The sequence below is a fragment of the Narcine bancroftii genome, chromosome 3 (assembly GCF_036971445.1).
Source record: "Narcine bancroftii isolate sNarBan1 chromosome 3, sNarBan1.hap1, whole genome shotgun sequence".
NCBI classification, from domain to species: Eukaryota; Metazoa; Chordata; class Chondrichthyes; order Torpediniformes; family Narcinidae; genus Narcine; species Narcine bancroftii.
Genome location: NC_091471.1, coordinates 197,604,507 through 197,627,478, shown reverse-complemented (window position 1 = coordinate 197,627,478; position 22,972 = coordinate 197,604,507). Strand labels below are relative to the sequence as shown.

At 37.0% G+C, this 22,972-nt stretch overlaps 1 protein-coding gene across 5 annotated transcripts in view; it reads right to left on the bottom strand.

Moving 5' to 3' along the window:
• The window catches only part of LOC138757997 (folliculin-interacting protein 2-like), a 133,106-nt gene that overhangs the window by 45,710 nt on the left and 64,424 nt on the right, over positions 1–22,972 (bottom strand). For 4 of the 5 annotated variants that reach the window (XM_069926230.1, XM_069926234.1, XM_069926235.1 and 1 more), the window contains 6 exons: positions 13,293–13,393; positions 13,107–13,196; positions 10,221–10,292; positions 9,782–9,917; positions 9,148–9,349; positions 6,088–6,176 (listed from right to left, as the gene is read on the bottom strand). In XM_069926230.1, coding sequence (XP_069782331.1) covers positions 6,088–6,176; positions 9,148–9,349; positions 9,782–9,917; positions 10,221–10,292; positions 13,107–13,196; positions 13,293–13,393 — 690 coding nt within the window. The remainder of the gene's footprint in view (positions 1–6,087; positions 6,177–9,147; positions 9,350–9,781; positions 9,918–10,220; positions 10,293–13,106; positions 13,197–13,292; positions 13,394–22,972) is intronic. The other variant, XM_069926233.1, reaches the window with a different exon arrangement.

The following is a 22,972-nucleotide window of genomic DNA, read 5'->3' as shown; positions in this document are numbered from 1 at the left end:
CTCCCAAATGCCTGTTAGAAACCAAAGTCTGGTGAACTTGGTTAATGCTAACTTCTGTGCACAGTACAAGAATTACCTGCAACCAGTGAGATTGGGCTGTGATCCAAAGAACTTTTCAAATCTTAAATATACATTACACACACCTGCACTTAGTATTAGAGGGGGGATTAAGTAGGTTAGGCAGGTTAAGTAATGTTAAAGTTTAATTCTGTTTTCTTGTTCAATTAAAATTAAAAACTACTTTTGTTTAAGTAACCCTGTGTTGTGTTCAACTATGATACAGCCACAGAACATCAAATTTTGTGAATTATTCATGACAATAAATTCTGAATCTGTTGTGATGTGCATGAAGGTTCCTGAATGTTCCTTTTCCACAGGTGACCGAGGTTTAGTATCTATGTTGAAACTCTTTCGGGAAGTTCCAAGAGAGTCTTTGAATTTCTTTTCATCGCATGACTGCTTACCCTCAATCAGCTTGTCTCCATTAAGTAACTACTTTGCAACATTTTTCTAACTGATCTGATCCAAAATTCTTTCAACAGGGTGTCAATGCTGGGGAAGTTTGTCTGGGACAGAACCTGTGTGTCTGGAATCTTATCTTGCCATGTGATGAGAAGCATTCTGGACATATAGGTCATGTAGAAGTGGTTATGCTATCTGGCATCATATGGGGCATGGGCTGATGGCGAAGGAAGAAGAAGTGTAATTCCGTCTTTTCCCAGTTGGACTAATAAATATGCGAATTAAAGAATATAATAAGTTCTGAAAATCTATTCTGAGGTTGTCTGAATATTACAAGACTATAATGGCTGCTAATACAAAGAAGTCGAAAGCTCACATTCAGAAGAAACTTCCCTTCAAGAGTACTGAAGAACTGAGGCCTACTTACCAAGTGGAATCCACAGAATTGATTGGTCAGTCATCCAAGCACCAATGTACTGCAGCCCGCTTGAGTATTACCCCGGCGCCCTCGCAAGATGGCGCTGGCTTCTAATTTTTTCTTCTTATCTTGATCAGCGCGCTCGTGATGTCGAGTGCACTGTAGAACCACTGGAGTGTGCAATGTTGGGCTGGCATGTGACACAGAGGCCCGAGGCAGCGTGTCGGAAGACACGAGCTGCTGGGCAGGCGCGGTGCATCTCAGGTCCGCGATCTCCTTGAGAGGATTTGGGCCGTCAGTGACGTTGGCCAGCAACAGGCTAAACATGTCAGATCCGGGTCTGTCGGCATGCAGACCAGGAGTAAAGTGAGTAAATCATCGGTGGAACTGAAAGAACAGTAAGGGAAAGCTTCTCTGCAAACTGAAGGTATGGAAGAAAAAACATCAACTACTGTTGAAATGAGAGAAGGTAGGCCTCAAGGAGAGACAAGTGAATCTACTTTTGATGCTGTCTTTACAATTCTTGAATCTATTGCTCATCAAATGGGTAACATGTCAACACAAATGTCTACTCAGATTGACCATGGATTTATGAACATGACTGAAAAAATGAATAATATTTGTGAGGATGTTTCTTCCGTTAAGAAAGATATTTCTGTTGTTAAAGCTGATGTCAATAGATGTTTGAATATGGTGGATACAGTTCAAGATAATTTTAATAAAATGCAAGGTGCCTTTTAAGACTGTAGAGCACAAGTGGAACATAATAAAGAAAAAATAGAACAAGTGAAAGATTCTTTTGTTGGATGGGAAATTCAGAAGTGAAAGATTCTTTTGTTGGATGGGAAATTCAGAAGAAGGATTTATTGAAGAAGATAGACTCTTTGGAAAATCAAAGTCTTCGGAACAATGTCAAAATAGTAGGAATTCCAGAAGGAATTGAGGGTTTGGATCCAATAAAAAATTTTTAAAAGTGGATCCCTGAACTGTTGGGACCTGAATTTTTTCTGGAGGGTTTGGAATTGGATAGGGCACATAGAGCTTTGAGAAGCAAACCATATCCATGTCAACCTCCACAAGCAGTTTTGATTCGTTGCTTATGGTATCAAGACAGGGAGACTATTTTGCGAGTTGTGGTCCAAAATGTACATAGATATCAGTCTCCGTTGATGGTGCAGGGGAATAAGGTTTTCTTTTACCCGGACTTAAGTCAAGAAATTATTAAAAGGTGTAAAGAATTTAATTCTGCTAAAGAGGTGCTTTGGAGGAAGGGATACCAATTTTCTTTTCGATACCCTGCGGTTTTGAAGATATTTTTATGGCAATTTCCAATCACTGTTTTTTGAGAGTGATCATGAAGCTTTAATTTTTGCCAATTATTTGCCAGACAGCTACTGAAAGGCATTCTTCACCTAAGAGGAAGACGTCTGATAAGAAGAATGGAAATGGGAAGACAAATATGTCAAAGAGTTCGATTGACATTGATGACCCAGAACAAGCTTTGGGTTTGAATTTGCTGGGGTTATGAATTGATTTAGATTTATAATGTTGAAAGTCCGGTTGGGGGAGATGGATGACACTGAAGCTTTTGGAAGTCATCTGCCACCTGTGAGGGGAGGGGGGGGGGATTTTATTCCTTTCCACACCCAGTTAATCAGGGAGTTACTACTTTTTTTGTAGTTTTTAGTTATATCTAAAAAAACCTTTCTTTTATTTGTGTAATCTCTATTTTGTTTATTGGGGGGAGGTTTAGTACTTGATTAATTCAGGGGTTACTTGGCATGGGGAGCTTCATTTTATTTTATTGAGGGGAGGTTTTTTATTGATTGAGTGAATAGAGGGTTTTCTTTAATTGTTAAAATAATGTCTAGTTTGAATTTTTCAACATTTAATGTTCAAGGCTTAAATAACCCTATTAAGTGTAAACGTGTTTTAGCCTATATAAAAAAAGATGAAAGTGGATGTTGCTTTTTTGCAGGAAACTCATTTAACTGAAAAAGAACATTTAAAATTGAAGAGAGACTGGGTTGGTCATGTAATTTCATCTTCTTTTAATTCGAAAACATGAGGAGTGGCGATTTTGATTCATCCCATTTGAACTTGAATCCTCAGTGGAAACAGTTGGTCGAATCTTAATGATTAATTGTAAATTGTTTGCCGAGTCATGGTCTTTGTTAAATGTGTATGTGCCTAATGTTGACGATGAGCAATTTATGTCTAAAGTTTTTTTTAAACTCTTGAGTCAAGCAAAGGAAAATATCTTGATTGGGGGAGATTGCAATTGTGTATTAGATCCATTATTGGATAAATCTCCAAAAACTTTGGAAAAAAATCAAAAGCAGCAGTCCAAATGGTTTCTCTGATGAATTACAAATTTGATAGAGGTTTGGAGAAGACTAAATCCTACTGAGAAAGATTTTTCATTTTATTCTTCGCACCATGATTCATTTTCAAGGATTGATTTATTTTTGGCATTAGCAAGCTGAATATAAGAGTAGAATAGTTTCTGATCATTCATTGTTACTTATTTCTTGTGTTGGGCTAGAAGTCACTCATTTAACTTTTCGTTGGAGGTTTAATGCAATGTTACTGAAAAAGCTGGAATTTGTAAAATTTATTAAGGATCAAATTGCTTCTTTTCTGGACTTGAACAGGAATTCAGTTCAGAATAATTTTACTTTATGGGATGATTTAAAGGCCTTTTTACGTGGTCATATTATTAGTTATGCATCAAAAGAAAAGAATGAATTTTTGGTGGAGAGTCAGATGTTGGAGAAACAGAAGCTGACTTGGAAAAATAATTTCAGAGGGATTGTACAGAGGAAAATAAAGCAGCTTTAACTAAATTGAAGTTACGATATAATACGTTACAAACATATCAGTATGAACGTTTGATTTAAAAATCTAAGCAACATTATTACTGTGTCAGGTGACACAGGAACAAGCTTTACCAGATTCATGTTTGAGTGCATTAATAACGGTTATACCAAAAAAAGACAGAGACCCTATGAATGTAGCTTCATATCAGCCAATTTCTTTATTGAATGTAGATTATAAAATAATAGTGAAATTATTGGCAAATAGACTTGCTAAGTATTTACCTCAATTGGTACATGTAGACCAGGCTGGTTTTATTAAAAATAGTTATGCCCCTGATAATATTCTTGAGTGATTTTGTTGATCAATGCATCACGTTAGCAACCCAACCTATCAATGGTAGTTGCTCTTGATGCTGAAAAAGCTTCTGATCGGGTCGAATGGAATTTTTTATTTTAAGTCTTGGAGAAATTTAAATTTGGACCATTTTATAGGTTGGGTAAAGGCACTATATAACAATCCTGTTGCTAGGGTGGCGACAAATGGTCAAACCTCTTCATTATTTAAATTATCGCGTTCAACTCGTCAAGGTTGTCCTTTGTCGCCAGCTCTATTTACGTTGGTCATCGAACCATTAGCTTAAGCTATAAGGCAGAATGAGAATATTAGAGGTATAAGAATAGCAGATGATGAATATAAGATTAATTTATTTGCTGATGATGTTTTGATATATTTCACTAATCCGGAACGATCTTTAATTTATTTGCAAGAATATTTAGAACAATATGGTGTATCATCAGGATACAAGGTGAATTGGGACAAAAGTGAATTATTACCAATTTCTGATGCAAATTATGATCAGTGTAGACAAATTACTAAATTTCATTGGACTGATAAATTTAAGTATTTGGGTATTTTTACACTCAGTCTGGGTTTGTGATAAGGTTCAACCATTTTGGAAAAAAAATTAGGGAATTTCTTCAAAAATTGTTTAAGATCCAATTTTTACTAGATCCCAAAAAATTTTTGTTGGGTTGTATTGCCCTATTTAGTGATTTGGGGTTGAACAAGTTTCAGACAGCTTTTCTTCGTCTAGCATTGGCTGTAGCTCGTAAATGTGTCTTGATTTCATGGAAAGACGAGGTTGAGGTAAATGTAACTCGTTGGCAGTACGAGTTGAGGTCTTGTATTTATATGGAGAAATTAACATATAATTTGCATAATAATTTTTATTAAGATGTGGTTTTCATATTTGAAATGTATGAGTTTAGTAGTATCTTAAATTGTTGCATGTGTTTCTTTTATGATTTCTTTGCATGCTTCCCTTGCGGGGTTTGCTGAGGATGGGTGGAGGGGGTGGGTTAGTTGTAGTTTTTCATTTTTATATTATAGACTTTGTATAATTTTTTTTCTTGAAAAATTTGAATAAAGTTAAAAAAACATGATAAACCTTCAGCTTAGTGTTTAGGCAGATTCCTCTGTTTCCATATCTTCCATAAGCAAAACTTGCTGTGGCTACCTTATTGTTGATTTCACCATCAACATTGAATGATTCGGAGAGAGTGCTGCCAAGATATGTGAACTTGTCCACTACTGAACACCTTTGACCATTCACAAAGGTGTTTGGTTCTATACATGGCAAAAGCATACACACACCTTGCCTCAACATAATTGCGCAGCTACTGGCTCCAAAGTCCCATCTCCTGAGGGGGTCAACTTCCCTTTCCTTATTTGTAGCACATCATTAAAAAGGACTATCAGAATGTAAAATTCCCCATCAGGAACAGCTGAACTTGAATTTGTTGAACTACAAAATAGTAACTGACGAATATTAGAAAAACAATTAAAGCCACATCTTTCATGCTAGCTCAGTTTCAACTGACCAAATGAGCTAATCTGTCATTTTAAATCACCATACATCTCTCCAAATTAAATTTTCACTCACAATTCCATGTACAAGGTTTCCCTTACCATCAATCAGACTACTGAGTGAATATCAACACAATTCAAATCAAATAATTTTCAAATAAAAAATTAGGATAGGTGGAACTTTTGCTATTGCTTATACCATAGTTCCAAGAGAAACAAATCTTTAAGAAAGATCTCCAAGAAGTGATAGAAAATAGAGTAAGCTCCCCTTGACTTGGGTCAGGAAAGGCCTATTAAGATATCTTCCGGCTTTTAAACTACTATCTGTGAATTATGTTAACCATTACCAAATAGTTGCTGTATAATTCTAGTGATCAATGAGTTAACAAAAAAAAATTCAGGCTGCATCAATAAATCTAGTCCTAGATGTACACTGTTCTTGGTAGGTCTTTTTTGGGGAGGGTTAAATCTGGCAGAATAGCACTCATTAGTAAAATTACACAATCCCCTTCAAATCTTACCTGAATTCTCCCAGGCCTTCCATTACCCGGCTGATGTAAACTTGTACTCTCTGACTAGATTCTGCAATTTTTCTGGAGAAGATCATTGCCTAACAAACAGATTTTAAATGATACACATTAAGGTCATCAACCCAAGACTTTGCATCAGTTGTCTCAATGGAGATCACTTGCAAATAACTGTGGACCAGCTTCGGACCGGAGACAAGAATTTGTCACAATTTTTATTACGAGGGCTAAAGTTTTAAAAACCACATGGGATCAAAGGCACATAATCTTTCAGATCCCAATTACCAGCATCCAATGACCTTAAAGGGAGCAGATACAGTGATGGCACAGCTATTATTAAAATATTTCAAAACTCACTTATTTCCTGTTGACAATCAATGGATTGGAAAACTGCAGATACAATGCCCTTGTTGAAGGGGGCAGCAAAGCAAATGGGAAACTATAGGCCAGCTAACTTAAAATCTGTTACAAAGAAGATGGTAGAGTTCATAATCAAGGAAGATCTAGCCATTAAGAGAAGCTAAATGTAAACGATCCAAGTCCAGATGGTGTCATATAAGAAAAAAAAAATCAATTTGAAAAATTTATTGGAATTCTTTGAGGATGTAATGAACAAAATTCATAGAGATCTGTAGAAGTAGCATATTCTGATTTCTGGAAAGCATTCGATAAAGTGCCACATAAAAGGTTAGTGCATAAGATCTAATGGCATGGAGAGAAGAGTGTTAACAGATTGAAGATTGGTTATCACAAAGACAACTAAGTCTAAATAAATAGGTCCTTTTTGACTGTAAAGGCATGCAAGTGGAGTGGCACAAGGGTCACTTCTTGCCCCCCAACCAATGACTACATTGGCTAAAGACTTGGAAGAGGGGTAGGGCATAAGACATCCAAGTTTGCTGAAGACACACAAACATCTACAGCTCCAGTGTTACAATTTCAATCTGGACCTCTAGTGTGACTTTTACGGGTTTTTCCTGAGACTGCTTGTGTTTCCTCCCAGGTGCTAAGGTCATTGAAGATGGCCAGTGTAAATTGCCCTAAGTGAGAGTGGCAGAATCTGGGGGTGATCTGATGAGAATGCAATCAATATTAGATGGTCTGTGCTGGCTGAGTGGTCTGAAGGGCGAGTTTCCAACCTGTATGACTTACTTGCATTCTTTAACATGATATAGATAGGCTTAGTAAGCATGCAAAAACTTTGCAAATGGAGCTTAATGCAGGCAAGTGCAATATCAGGCACTATGGTGAAAGGAACCGAAAGGCAGGTTATTATCCAAATGGAGACAGACCACAAAGAAATGTCAGAGGAATCTAGGTCCTCTTGTGGCAAAGAAACAAAAAGCTAACATGCAGATGAAGATAGTGATTGTATGTCAAATAGCACAGTGGCCTTGATCATTAGGAGGCAGGAGTTTTAAAATATTATTACATTTTTTAGGCCAAGACCAACGCAATTTTTAGTCCCCAAACTTAAAACTGAGCAGCAAAGGTGTCAGTCCAGAAGAGATTCACTGGAATAATTCCTGGGAAGAAGGGTTGTCCTGTCGCAAAACATCATAGATCTATATTCTTTAGAGTTCAGAAGAATGAGATGTGATATTGCTGTATTTAAGATCCTGAGGAGCATAACAAGGTAAGCACTGAGATACTTCCACTCATGGTAGAGTCTCAAACAAGGGAGCATAGTTACAAGGTAAAGGAGTGGTCATCTAATTCCAAGGTGCAAGGTAATTTCTTCTCACAGGTGTTGGTGAATGTATGGAATTTTCTATCTCAGAGGGCTGTGGAGTCTAGATCATTGGAAGTATTTGGATAAGTAGATAAATGTTTGAAGATCATGGAAATGGAGGCTTTGGGAAACTGCAGAGGAAAAAGAGTTGAGGCCTGGAATCGGTCAACTATATATTTTTTTGAATGGCAGTCAAGTGAGGACTAAATAGCCTGCTCCTATTTTCTAGTGTTGTTATACTTTCATTCAAGAACTCCAGAATAAATTCAATAAAAAGTGAATACATATACCAGATATTTCTTGATGTGGCTTTGGTAAAAAATTGTTCTTTTTTTGATGTGTATTAACTTATGGAATTAAAATAAACCAAATGTTTTCTGGAATACAATTAATATAAAAATTAGGAGTAGAATGACTGCCGTGAGTTTGGCTTCAGCACCCTCCTCCTCTATGATATGATTCATGACCTCCAATTACAAAGGCTGGAATCAGTATGCAGTGGTGACAGCATCTCCTCCATGACTATCATAAAGGGTGTATATTCTGCCCCCACAATACTCCCTGGGCACCCACATCGATAAGTGGCAGACACTTTTCCAACTCCATCTAAAAATTCACGGATAACACCACTATTGTAGGCAGGATCCTAAACAACAATGAGAAGAAACGGGAGATGGAAGGATGAGTGGTTTGGTGACAGGACAATAATTTCTCCCGCAGTGTGAGCAAGATGCTGGTGGTGGACTTCATGAATGAAGGATAGAGCTCACTCCCTACTCTGCATCAACGGTGATAGCAGACAGCTTTAAATTCTGAGAAGTGAACATCTCCAATGACTTGTCCTGATCCACTCAAGTTAATGCTGTAGCCAAGAAAGAGCACCAGCACTTCTACGTCCCCAGAAGGCTGAGAAAATTTGGCATGCCATCTTCATCCCTTAGCAATTACAAAAGGTGCGCCATTAAAGGCATTATTGCTGGTACAGGAACAACTCTGCCCAAGACCACAAGAAACGAGATGGTGAGGAACGTGGCTCAAACTATCACACATTTCCCCTCCCCTCCATCAATGCTCCCACTGACTTGGAAAAGCAGCCAGCATATTAAAAAACTCATCTCACACTGGCTATACTCTAAACAGATTGAGATTACGAAAATTCAAGAACAGTTTCTATCAGACTTGTGAATGATTTCACAGATGGTAAAATTGTGCTGCCTTTGCTCTATACTGTCTCATCTCTTTGTAACGCTGCCCTTCTGTACTGTCTCTTTCCTGTTGCGCACTGCAATGAAGTACATACAACAATAAATGAACCTTCCTACCTTTTCAATTGCACTCTTCAGCTTGTTGAGGTGAGTCTCAAAGAGGGGGAAATGAGAGAAAAAGAACTCCTGGAAAATTTTGTTCTCCTCTTCGTTCTCAGGCAAAGAGAAAATGACACTGACTGCAATCTTCTTCCTTCGAACCATCTGTGGGTTGGAGGTGCAGCTCTCATCTGTCAACATGAATGTTTCTTCAGCTGACCTTGAAGTGCACCACGAGAAATGAACCAAAATTAGATGATGTGGAAACACAAATAAAATTATTAATTTGTTTACCAAGGAGAAACAACAGGCAAACTTTGATCAAAAAGTGTTCAAAGATAAACAGATTTCCCATCTCACAGGAAGGTGGTGGCAAGCCAATCTCTTGAACCCAATAGAGAACACACCAAGAAAGGTTTTCAAGTGATGCTGTACAACACCAAAAGCAACTCACAAATGCCATTTCCTCAAGCATTTCATCTTTGTGCTTTGAGTTGATAGAGGTTACAGGTTTAGGAGGTGTCAGCCTTCGACAAACTGCATCTCCGTTAATTTAAAGCATTTTAATATGATGCAGAGTGAACAACTTCTTCCTTTAAAGATGGTTTTTAAAAAAAGACAGGGATGGTTACATGGCAAACTTTACACCTACCATCTGGGAAGAATTCCATTTTCAAGGCTGGTGGTCTGACTGCGCAGCCAGCGTCGCTGAAAACTACTAGCACAATTACTGGAAAAGGAAGAATTTGGAGAAGGGAATGGTGTAATTAAGAGACTGCTCAGGGAAGCTGTAAGATAGAACAACAACAAATTAACTGGTTAGAAATTTCAACTGTAGAATGTTTCACAAAAAGAACAGAAACAGAGGGCATCATACTGCACGAGTAGGAAAATAATTTCATTGAACTAGTGTGTTAAAAATTCTCTTCAATATCTTTTTTTTAATCATTTAACTATTTTATCAGCTTTTGAGCCTATCTAAGCATTTACAGATTTTTTAAAAAATCAGCTAACCCAAGAAAAGCTCATTTTTAAAATCATGAATTAGACAAATGAAATATACTTGAAGTTGAAAAAAAAACCGCATCTACCTGATCGTGCAATGCCACTGTCACCATCTTCATTCTGACCTCTGCTTGGCATATCTACCGGCGTACTATGAGCTGAGGGCAAACAATTTCATTAGAGGATTTTAATCACATTAGGGTTAATGCAGCAATTCATCCAACCTGAAGAACTGAGCAAAAATGGAAAATTATGCATGATCTCACCTTCAACCCCAACAACATTCTTGCAACTACATTACATTTTCAAAGCAGCCGCACCATGCAGCACATACGCACAAAATTGAGTTGTTCTAAATTTCACGGAAGGAATGCTGTACAGAACAAACAATGCGTTGACAAAAGTAAAAAAAAACCCAGGAGTGTTGGCTTTCTCACACTCACTCATCAATTCTATTTCAAACTAATTTCCTCACCACAACCCGTTTATCCCCACTTTTTGTATCCACTATTATGAAGACTGATAGAAAGTATTTGTTCATTGACTGCCATTTCTTTATTCCCTGTAAAAACAAAAATACCTTGAAGAAGGAGTCAGACCTGAAACATTGCTTATATCTTTACCTAGCATTACCTGCTTGGTTGTTCCAGCATTTTTTGTGCTTTTACGACAATCACAGTGTATACAGATTTTTGTGTTTCACCTTATTCCCTCTTATTTATTCACTAAGGGACCCACATTTACTTCAGCTCATCTTTTCCTTTCCGTAAACCTACCCGGTGGCCCATTGCTGATTTCTAAAATCCTCCCATTGTTGGATTTGGTTTCTTTTTTAAACAAATATTACAATAGCTTCCTTTCATCAACATATCATTGCTCCCCTCAAAGGCTTTTCCTATGCATTTATTTCTTAATTCATGACAAATGTAGACTGCCCAAGGGTTTCAAATGCCTGACTTATGAACACCACAATTGAGTCATTATTGTGCATTTTCCAACTTGTGGACAACATTGACTGACGCAAGTCTGCAGCAACGGAACTGATTTGATATCCAGGAACAGCCTGGTTGTAGCTGAAAAAGTTGGCAATATACTTTACCCATCAGAAAATAACTTCATTGAATTTTTCAATCGACTTGGCGAATATCAGCCTTCAAAAGCTGTTTCACCACTGACTGTCATATGGATCCTGGAGACTGTTCCCAATCAGAATTACTTGATCCAAAGGCAGCATTATCATCAGATGTTTTGAAATCTTCCTAATCACTACTGATCTCTCAAAGTCTCTCAATTATTTACAAGGCTCTTCAGGAGTCTGAAAGAATATTTACCATCACCTTGACGGGTGCATCTGCCACAGCACTCAGTTTGATTTATTGACATACTTGGCTGCTGTGCTTGTGTCCTGACGAATGCAGTCTTCATCTCACAACAATAGCAGCTGTTCATAAACATCATTTCAATAATCATATTCCGTGAACCTCTTTGCTAAACAATTTGAATCAATATACTAGGAAACAACAGGAGGAAATTATCACCTCAGCTTATTTCCAAATCACACCACCCCAATGCAATAGATAAGAGCAGTTCTATCTCATTACAGGGCCAAAACCCTTCAAATTCCTAAAACACTGAAATGAAAGTTCTTCAGCAAAGATAGTGACCCACACACAATGAGAATTCATATTGCATGAAGCTAAATAAAACCATGATTACATTGACTGGAACAAAGAAGAATGTAATACCTTCAGCTGGTTTCATAAATAATGAATTAATCATTTCTAATGTTTCAGAACTTGTCCCACAAAAATGTGGGAATAAATTTCAAATTATATATTTTCACATGGGAAAATACAAAATGCATAAACCCATAGTTATCAAAGTAATCAGAAATTTAAAGAAAAATTGATGAACAGGTGAAAAAGAATAAACATCATGGAAAACAGAATGAAAAACGATCTCCTGGATGAAATCAGTGGGCCAGGGAGCATCAGTGGGAGAAAAAGAATGGTCAACATTTCAGGTCAGAACCCTTCATTGACCTAGTGAAGAGGGAAGATAGCCAGTAATAATAATGGAGATTTGCATATGTCTGATCATCTCAAACAAACATTCAGAAATCCTGACCGCTGAAGCACCAGGTGCTGATTCTTGGTCCCGTTGTGTTTGAGCACAAGTCCCACATGCTCTTGAAACTCAATGGTCTCACACTTGCATTAAATTTACTGGGTTCATTAGATTTAAAAAAATTCTACTGCATAACATCTGCACAAAGTAAATTGAGAGTGTACTGCTAAACAGTCACTAAAGCTTCAATAGCACTGAATTAAAGAGTTTTATTGTCATTTCAATTTATAAATTCTTTGGTTATAAAAAATATAAAATAACCTCCAACTGCAAAAATCTTAACAGTTCAACTTTCCACTTTGTGTGGGCAAAATAAATCAACAGAAGAAAATATAATCAACGTGCAGAATCATGCAATTTCTGAAATTTTACAAACTCAGTGTCATTAGTAAGTTAAGATATAAGCAGTTCAACTGCCAAGTACAAATTCTATTCTTCTCATGTCCCATTTATACAATAGAATACAAACTCTAAGGATTAGTTATGCACACAATCAACCAATGCATAATTGAAGGTTATGCAAAATGGTGGTGGAGAGCATTGTTGTCTGGAAGCAACAACTTAAAACAGCTCCCTAGACTATCAATCCACCAGTTATAAGTACTGATAAATGCATAGGCAGAATTCCTTTACTCAATAATTTTTTTTCTATTTCTTCAACTTTTCAGATCTCATTTTAAAAAGTAGCACATTCTTTGGGGTGCACTGGAAACTTATTTGTGAATACGTTATTAAAATGTAATCAAAGCCTTTCTGCCTTTGTATTCAGCTTTGCATCAAAACAAAGTGAGATGAATAACGTGCTCATTGCGTGGTCCACACTCTGCTCAGCATTCCACACGAACCTGCAAAGAAAGAAGCACTCCTGATGAGATGGAGTGGTCCTGGATCAGAGGGACACAACAGCAGTTTACTGCCACAAACCACCAAACGACCTGTTGATGCAAAACAAAGAGCAGAAAAAGAATGATCACGTATGTAAAAATAGAAAATATAATAAAAATAGTTGAAGCAATTGAGACCATCCTTACCCAGGTTATTGCAAACATGAAAGTTGCTGTTACCATTCTGACCAGGACAAGATTTTCCAGAAGTGTTTTCTTGGTTGATGTATTCAAAGCTGTCATGTAGCCTGCAAAACATTAGTCGAAGATTAAAGCCCACAAACGCATCCCTGAACTAGTTTAAAAAAATCCATATACCAGTAGCTTCAATAGTTAGGTCATCAAGCATTTGATTCCAGGGCCAAAAAAAGTCTCAGATTTGATCAACTGCTGCACTGGTATTAAAGACTGTCCTTAAAATTATGAAAAATTTTGTTTTGGGTTGCTACCTTGAATAATAGTGACATATTCTTTTGTCATATTGGAAATAAGTATTTTAACTTTTGTACCAGAAAGATGAACTGTTTCACCTTTTTTTCCCATTGCTACTAAAGAAAGGAACTTTGGTTAAATATTCTACAAATTAAAAATTTAATTCACATCAAAGAAATGTGGCTGCACGTAGTGAATTTGGTCACAACCTATTTTTAATGTTTACAAACCCAGCCCGTGGCATTAGTAAAATAAATCAATAAAGACATGACAAACACAGGGGACAGATCCAGAATCATACAAATTTTTAGAAACAGAAGGCCATTCCTCCCATCTTCTCCCTGAAAAATTTTACGTTTCAGGCAAATAACGTTCTGATTAGAAGTAATCAAACTGAAATTTTAAATTCATTTTTCACTCAATAGATATTATTTGATTGCTGAGTTCTGCCATTTTCTGTTTTCATTTCAGATTTTCAATTTACACAGTATTATGCCAATAAGCAACATTCACTTTTGATTATTGCATAGGAGTCACGTGATGGAGTAGTGGCCGGTAGAAGGAATACCAGCCCTCTCCAGAAAAGAAAAAAAGTGAAGAAAAAGCAAAGCCCCAGACACACAAATCACAACAAATAAAAAATAAAGGTGTGGAGAAAATGGCACCTAAGAAAGAAAAACCAAAAACAATGGGAAGAAAAGAAGAAGGAAAGACGCCGGAAGAGAAAGGTGAAAGCCTTACTTGCACAAAAAATCAGGGGTCCGCCGTGGAGAGAGGAGCCCACTCCCTGGGGTTAGTGGAGACCCCTCAGGGTCGTGACCAACCGACCGCAGGACTTCTAAAATGGCTCACTGAGCCAAACAGAGGTGCGCAACTGTGCATGACAAGGAGAACACCGACGGAAGGGGGGGACCAGCTGTGGAGTGAAACCCCACAGCACGAATAGTTGAAAGATGCCCGACAGCAGGGCTCCCAGCTGGAAGATAAAGAAAGCAACAAGAAAGGGAGGGGTGAGAAAGAAAAAAGGAAGCAAGAGACACAACAGATAACCAGCCCAGAAGAAGAGGAACAACATCAAGAAATTATGGAAAAAAAATACCCAACCAACTGAGACAAGCAACTCAACAAGAAAGTCAAAAGAGACACAGATACAAGGAAGAGAAATAGAAGACACAAACCCAAGAGCAGACACAGAAGAAGAAGAACAACAAACTCTGCACAGAGGAATAAGAGGTAAAATGAATGGACAGTACATAGATTAAAAAAATTTCAAGAACAAATGAAAGCATTAAAAGAATAGTTGACACTAGAATTTAGTGAAATGAAAAGAAAAATGAAAAGTACAGAAGAAAATGTGAGTAGAATAGAGCTGGTAATAACAGAAGGAGGGAAAGGATTAGAAAATTTGGAAGAACATGTAATGGTGGTGGAAATGGAAGTGAATGACTTAAAAAGAAAATTGGAAGAAAGTGATAAAAAATTTAAAGAAACACAGGAGTTGTTAGCTCAGAAGATGGATATAATGGAAAACTATAGTAGGCGAAACAATATAAAGATAGTGCACCTTAAGGAAGATGAAGAAGGCAAAGATATAAAAGAATTTATAAAAGAATGGATCCCAAAAGTCTTGGGAATGCCAGAAATGCAGGAAGGAATGGAAATAGAAAGGGCACACAGAACATTTACCCCGAAATCACAGTCACAACAAAAACCAAGATCTGTTTTAGTAAAATTTCTGAGATATACAACAAGAGAAAATATATTGGAGAAGGCAATGAATAAAATTAGAGAAGACAAGAAACCACTGGAATACAAAGGTCAAAAAATTTTTTTATACCCAGACACAAGTTTTGAGCTCCTAAAGAAGAGGAAGGAGTTTAACGCAGCAAAATCGATCCTATGGAAAAAAGGCTATAAATTTGTGTTAAGGTATCCAGCAGTGCTTAAAATAGTTATCCCGGGGCAGCAAAACAGACTGTTCTTGGATCTGGAGAAAGCACAAGAATTTCCAGAACGCCTGCAAGACAGAAAGAGAGATGAAGAGATGTAAGAAGAACAAAGAACAACGACAAACTACAAATAAAGATGTAAAAATAATGTACAAGTAAGAACAAAGAGAGGGATGAAAAAGGAAATAAGGGAGAAGGGGGGAAAAAAGAAAAAGGAGGGGTTAAAACAAATAAAAATAAAAAAGAAAAGAAGGGGAGCTTTGTTGTAATGTGAAGATGAAAGTCTTTTCTGGAGGGGGATGGGTGGGAGAGAATAACAGTCACTGCGAAATCAGTTGACACTTGCGAACGAGTTGACAGTCCAAATGGAGAGGGGAGTTGTGGTTGCCCGTCAAGGGACGAGGGGCAACTTAGAGGGCGGGGTGGGGGGAACACTTGGGGTTAAGGGAATTTTAAATGTGGGAATGGTTGAAATATTTAATGTTTTAGAAGTGTTGTCATACAGTGAGTTCAAAAAAAGAAAACTGAGAAATGGAAATGGGGAAAAGGAGAAAGGTGGTGGTGAGGAAGTGGAAATGAGATGTAAACAGAGTATGAGATGGCCATGTTGAACTATATAACTATTAATATTAACGGAATACATAACCAAATCAAAAGGAAGAGGCTATTAAATTTACTGAAAAAAGAAAAAATAGATATAGCATTCGTGCAGAAAACGTATCTAACTGAAGTGGAACACAATAAATTTAGGAGAGACTGGGTAGGGCACGTAACGGCAGCATCATATAATTCAAAATTCAGAGGTGCAGCTATATTAATCAATAAAAATGTACCAATCAAAATAGAGGAGGAAATAATAGATCCAGCAGGGAGATATGTCATGATAAAATGTCAGATATATTCAGAGCTCTGGAATTTGGTCAATATATATGTACCTTATGAAGAGGATCAAAAATTTATGCAAGATGTTTTTTTGAAGATTGTACATACGCAGGGAATATATCGATAAGTGGGGAGTTTAACCTTAATTTGGATTCAAAGATGGATAAAACTGGACAAAAGACTAGCAGAAAGAACAAAGTAGACAAATTTATGGTTAAATCAATGCAGGAAATGCAAATTTTGGATATATGGAGGAGATATGACTAATTGATGAAACAGTTGAGGAACAGTGGAAGATTTTCAAAGAAATATTTTATAATGCTCAACAAAATTATATTCCGGTCAGGAAAAAGGGCAGCAAGGGAGGGAAAAATCAACCATGGTTAACAAAGCAAATAAAGACCACTGGCCACCGAGACAGAGGTGCACCAAAGAAGAGGTACAAGGACTGCTTAAAGAAATCTCTTGGTGCCTGCCACATTGACCACCGCCAGTGGGCTGATATCACCTCCAACCGTGCATCTTGGCGCCTCACAGTTTGGCGGGCAACAACCTCCTTTGAAGAAGACCGCAGAGCCCACCTCACTGACAAAAGACAAAAGAGGAAAAACCCAACACCCAACCCCAACCAACCAAATTTCCCTTACAACCGCTGCAACCGTGCCTGCCTGTCCCGCATTGGACTTGTCAGTCACCAGTGAGCCTGCAGCAGACGTGGTCATATCCCTTCATAAATCTTCGTCCGCGAAGCCAAGCCAAAGAAAGAAGGAAAAGGAGAGTATAAAATTGAAGGTGCAGATGTACAAAGCTGCAAAGAGCAATGGGAAACTGGAAGATTAGGATAACTTTAAAAGACAACAAGGGGCTACAAAGCGGGTAATAAGAAATGGGAAAAAAGATTATGAAAGTAAATTGGCACAAAATATTAAAACAGAAAGCAAAAAATTTTATAAATATATAAAACTGAAGAGGGTGGCCAGAGTTAACATAGGACCCTTGGAGGATGAGAAAGGAAAACTGGTAGCAAAAAATGAGGAAATGGCCAAGGCATTGAACAAATATTTTGTGTTAGTCTTCACGGTGGAAGACACGTCCAGCATGCCCAAGTGCGGAGTTAGGGATGCGAATGTTGGGGAGGACCTTGATAAAATAGTTGTTACAAAGGAAGTAGTGATGGAGAAACTAATGGGACTAAAGCCAGACAAATCACCTGGTCCTGATGATATGCATCCAAGGGTTCTGAAGGAAATGGCAGAAGTTATAGTTGATGTATTGGTGGTCATATACCAAAATTCCTTGGATTCTGGGCAGGTCCCGGCAGACTGGAAGACAGCAAATGTCATGCCACTTTTTAAGAAAGGATGTAGGCAGAAGACTGGAAATTATCGGCCAATTAGCTTGACGTCTGTAGTTGGAAAAATGCTTGAAGCCGTCATTAAAGATGAAATAGTGAAACTTTTTGAAACATAATGGTTCAATCAGGTTTTAGAAAGGGAAGATCTTGTTCGACAAACTTGTTAGGATTCTTTGAGGATATAATGGGTGCGGTGGATAGAGGGGAACAGGTTGATGTTGCATATTTGGATTTCCAGGAAGCGTTTGATAAGGTGCCGCAGAAGAGATTTATCAGTAAGTTACAGGAAAGTGGAGTCCGGGGAAGTATATTGGCATAGATTGAAAATTGGTTGTCTGACAGGAGGCAGAGAGTTGGAACAAGTGGGAGTTTTTCTGGTTGGCAGAGAGTGTTAAGTGGGGTGCCATAGGGGTCTGTGCTAGGCCCACAACTGTTCATCATTTACATTGATGACTTGGAGGAGGGGACAAAAAGTGGTGTAGTCAAGTTTGCGGATGACACCAAATTGAGTGGAAGAGCAAATTGTCATGAGGATGTGGAGGGATATAGTTAAGCTGGATGAGTGGGCAAAGGTCTGGCAAATGGAGTACAATGTTAGTAAGTCTGAGGTTATCCACTTTGGCAAGAAAAATAAAAGAGCTGAATATTATTTAAAGGGTGAAAAACTACAGCATGCTGTTGTGCAGAGGGACTTGGGAGTTCTTGTGCATGAATCACAAAAAAGTTAGGTTGTAGGTGCAGCAGGTTATTAAGAAGGCAAATGGAATGTTGGCCTTCATTGCTAGAGGAATTGAATTCAGGAGTAAGGAGGTAATGTTGCAACTGTATAAGGTACTGGTGAGACTGCACCTGGAGTACTGTGTCCAGTTCTGGTCTCCATATTTGAGGAAGGATATACTGGCTTTGGAGACGGTCCAGAGGAGGTTTACTAGGTTGATCCCTGGGATGAAGGGGTTGACTTATGATGAAAGATTAAATCGTCTAGGATTGTATTCGGTCGAGTTCAGAAGAATGAGAGGAGATCTTATAGAAACATATCGGATTATGAAGGGTATGGATAGGATAGATGTAGGAAGGCTTTTTGAGCTGACCGGGGAAACTAAAACGAGAGGACACAGTCTCATGATTTGGGAGAGTAGATTTAGGACAGAGTTGAGGAAAAATAGTTTTTCCCAGAGAGTAGTGAATGTTTGGAATTCTCTGCCAGGGAAGTGGTTGAGGCTGCTTCATTAAACATATTTAAAATTCGGTTAGATAAATTTTTACATGATAGAGGAATTAGGGAATATGGGGAGAAGGCAGGTAGGTGGAGTTAGGTCATAAATTAGATCAGCCATGATCTTATTGAATGGCGGAGCATGCTCGATGGGACATTTTTGGCCTACTCCTGTTCCTACTTCCTATGTTCCTACAACACTCAAAGGAGAAAGAATACTCATATTAATAGAGTAGACACAAAACATACTCAAAGATTGACCTGTTCCTATTGTCAGCCCATATCCAAGGGAGAGTTAGGAAAACGGAATATAAAGCGAGATTGTTATCTGATCACTCACCCCTGTTATTAGCAATAGAACTGGAGGACATCCCACCAAGAACATATAGATGGAGATTTAAACCCCATGCTACTTAAAAGACAGGATTTTAGAGAATTTATTGAGCACCAAATTAAAATAAATACGGAATCAGTGAAAGACAAATTTATATTATGGGATGCAATGAAAGCCTTCATCAGAGGGCAGATAATAAGTTATGTAACTAAGATGAAAAAGGACTACAATCGGGAAATAGAACAGCTGGAAAGGGAAATAGTAAGTACAGAAAAAGAACTAGCAACAAGGGAAGATGCAACAAAAAGAGAATTGGCGAACAAAAAAATAAAGTATGAAACATTACAAACGTATAAAGTGGAGAAGAACATAATGAAAATAAAGCAGAAGTATTACGAGCTAGGAGAAAAAACATAAAATACTAGCCTGGCAACTTAAAACAGAATAAGCTAAAAGAAATGTATTGGCATCAAGGAAAAATGACAAATTACATATAACACAAGAGATCAATGAAAACTTCAAGGAATTTTACGAGAAATTATATCGAACTGAGAACGAAGGGAAAGAAGACAAAATAGATGAGTTTCTAGCTAAAATTGAACTACCGAAATTGCAAGAAGAGGAGCAAAACAAATTGATAAAAACCATTTGAAATAGAGGAGATACAAGATATATTAAAAAAGCTACCAAACAATGAAATGCCTGGAGAGGATGGATTCCCATTAGAATTCTATAAAACATTTAAAGGGTTACTAATTCCTCCTTTCTTGGAAGTAGTGAACCAGATAGAAGAAACACAAAACATGCCAGATTCATGTAAAACAGCAATAATTACAGTAATACCAAAGATGGGGAAAGATCCACTAACAACAGGATTGTACAGACCAATCTCTACTTATCTCAGATTATAAGATAATAGCAAAACTATTAGCAAACAGATTAGCCGACTGTGTACCAAAAATAGTAAAACTAGATCAAACTAGATTTATTAAGAAAAGACAAACAATGGACAATGTTTGTAAGTTCATTAACTTAATCCATGCAGTACAAGGAAATAAGACGCCAACGGAGGCTGTTGCTTTAGACGCAGAGAAAGCCTTTGACAGGGTAGAATGGAATTATTTGTTCAAAGTATTACAGAAATTCAACCTACCAGAGAAATATATTAATTGGATTAAAGCATTATATAAGGGTCCAATGGCGAAGGTGACAGTAAATGGATATATAATCGAACCAATTTAAATTAAGCAAGTCAACTAGGCAGGGATGTCCACTATCTCCCTCACTGTTCACTTTAGCAATAGAACCACTGGCAGAACTGATAAGAAGAGAAAATAAAATAAAAGGGATAAAAATAAAAGAGAGGGAATATAAAATCAGTCTATTTACAGATGACATCATAGTATACTTAACAGAACCAGAATTATCAATAAAAGAATTACATAAGAAATTAAAGGAATATGGAGAAATATCAGGGTACAAGATCAACGCAAATAAAAGTGAAGCGATGCTAATGAATAATGCGGATTTCACAAAGTTTAATAAAGAATCACCATTTAAATGGCAAACACAAGCAATCCGATACCTAGGTTTTAGACTAGATAATAATCTAGGCCTCTATACAAATTAAATTATCAGCCATTAATGAAGAAACTACAAGATGACTTAGAAATTGGAAAGATTTACCACCAACACTGAAAGGAAGGGTAAATTGCATTAAAATGATTATCTTCCCAAGGATTCAATACTTCTTTGAATCATTACCGATTCCCTTAACAGAGAAATTCTTCAATGAGCTAAAGAAAACAATAAGGAAATTCTTATGGAAAGGCGGGGAAACCGAGGATAGCACTAGATAAATTAACAGAACGGAACAAACAAGGTGGTTTGCAGCTACCAAACTTTAAGAATTATTATAGAGCAACACAATTAAGATATCTATCAGATTTTTATCAAATAAGGGAAAAACCAGTTGGTCCAGGCTAGAGCTAGATAAAATAGGGGAGAAGGTACCTGAACATATATTTTATAAGTGGGATGAAAAACTGGTACAATATAGAAGTTTACCAGTACTGCACCATCTTCTCAATATTTGGAAGAAGATTCATGTAGAAAGGAAAAAAACAAATTACCAACTACCAAAATTATTGTTGACGCAAAATCAACTAATCCCTTTCACAATAGATAACCTTTCCTTTAGAGAATGGGAGAGAAAAGGGATTAAAAGAATAGAAAATTGTTTTTTGGGAAATAATTTATTATCATTTGAACAAATGAAGTACAAATATGGAATAACTTACGGTACAATGTTTGCATACCACCAACTGAAAACCTACTTAAAGAACAAATTGAGAAGCAGACTGAGGTTACCAGAAGGAAGCAACTTTGAATATGTGATTACAGACACAATTATAATTAAAAGATTTATAACAAACATGTACATCAAGCTGCAAGAGAAAGAAAATGATGAAATAAACCCAAACAAAAGTGGGAACAAGATCTAAACAAAGATAAAAAATGAAATATGGGAAAAGCTATGCTCTGGAACTATGAAAAATACAATAAACACGAGGTTACGCATGATACAATATAATTGGTTACACAGGCTATATACCACACCCCAAAAGTTAAATAAATGGGACCCAACAGTATCAGATAGATGTTTTCGCTGTAAGAAGGAAATGGGAACAACAATTTGGGCATGTGAGAAAGTGGAAAAGTTTTGGGAAGATCTAAATCAGGTATTAAATAAAATCACAAAAAGGAACATACCAAAAAATTCAGAGATCTTTCTTCTAAGTAATATAAGAAGAACTAGGCCTCGAACTGGATGAAGCGCAAAAAAGATTTATTATGATAGCCTTAGCTGTAGCAAAAAAATGTATAATGTCAACTTGGAAATCAGAAGAGAGCCTGAGAGTACAGCAATGGTACATAGAAATGAATAAATGTATTCCATTGGAAAAAAGTAACATATAATTTAAAAAATAAAGTCACATTATTTGAACAAATTTGGGAACCATACATGGAACACAACAGAGAGGGCCTACTACGGACCTCCACCCCCTAAAATGATAGAATGAGAAGACGACAAAATGAACTGACCCAGTGTGTAACGGTAGATGACACAATTTTTTTGTTTATTTTCATTGTGTGATGACATTGTTTAATGGGTTTATTGTATTGTATATGTTGAATGTTTAATGGGTTTGGAGGGGGGTGGGAAGGGAGGGGGGAAAAAGGGGAGAAAATGACACTGTGTATATTCAAGAGGGAAATGTTTGTGTATTTTGATTAATATGGTTCATAGTGTGAAAAATAAAAAAATTAAAAATCAGAGCACATGTATTAAGTCCTTCAATTAATACATCTGCATAGAAAACTGCACTTAATGCTGCTCAACATATCAAAACTGCTACCTACTGCACAATTCAATATCAAATGTTAAATGAAGTCTTGATTTCAAGCTAGCTAGAAATTTGTCATTCAGATTTAGATATGCTGTTAAAATGGGTGTTTACAATGAAATAGTTAGAAGACTAACTAAATTGGGAAATATCTATCTTATCAGGCAATTTTAGTTTCCTCAGTTTTTATTTATTTAACCTTGCATTATGTATACAATGTCTGAAGGATCAGGAGATAATATGAACAACTGTT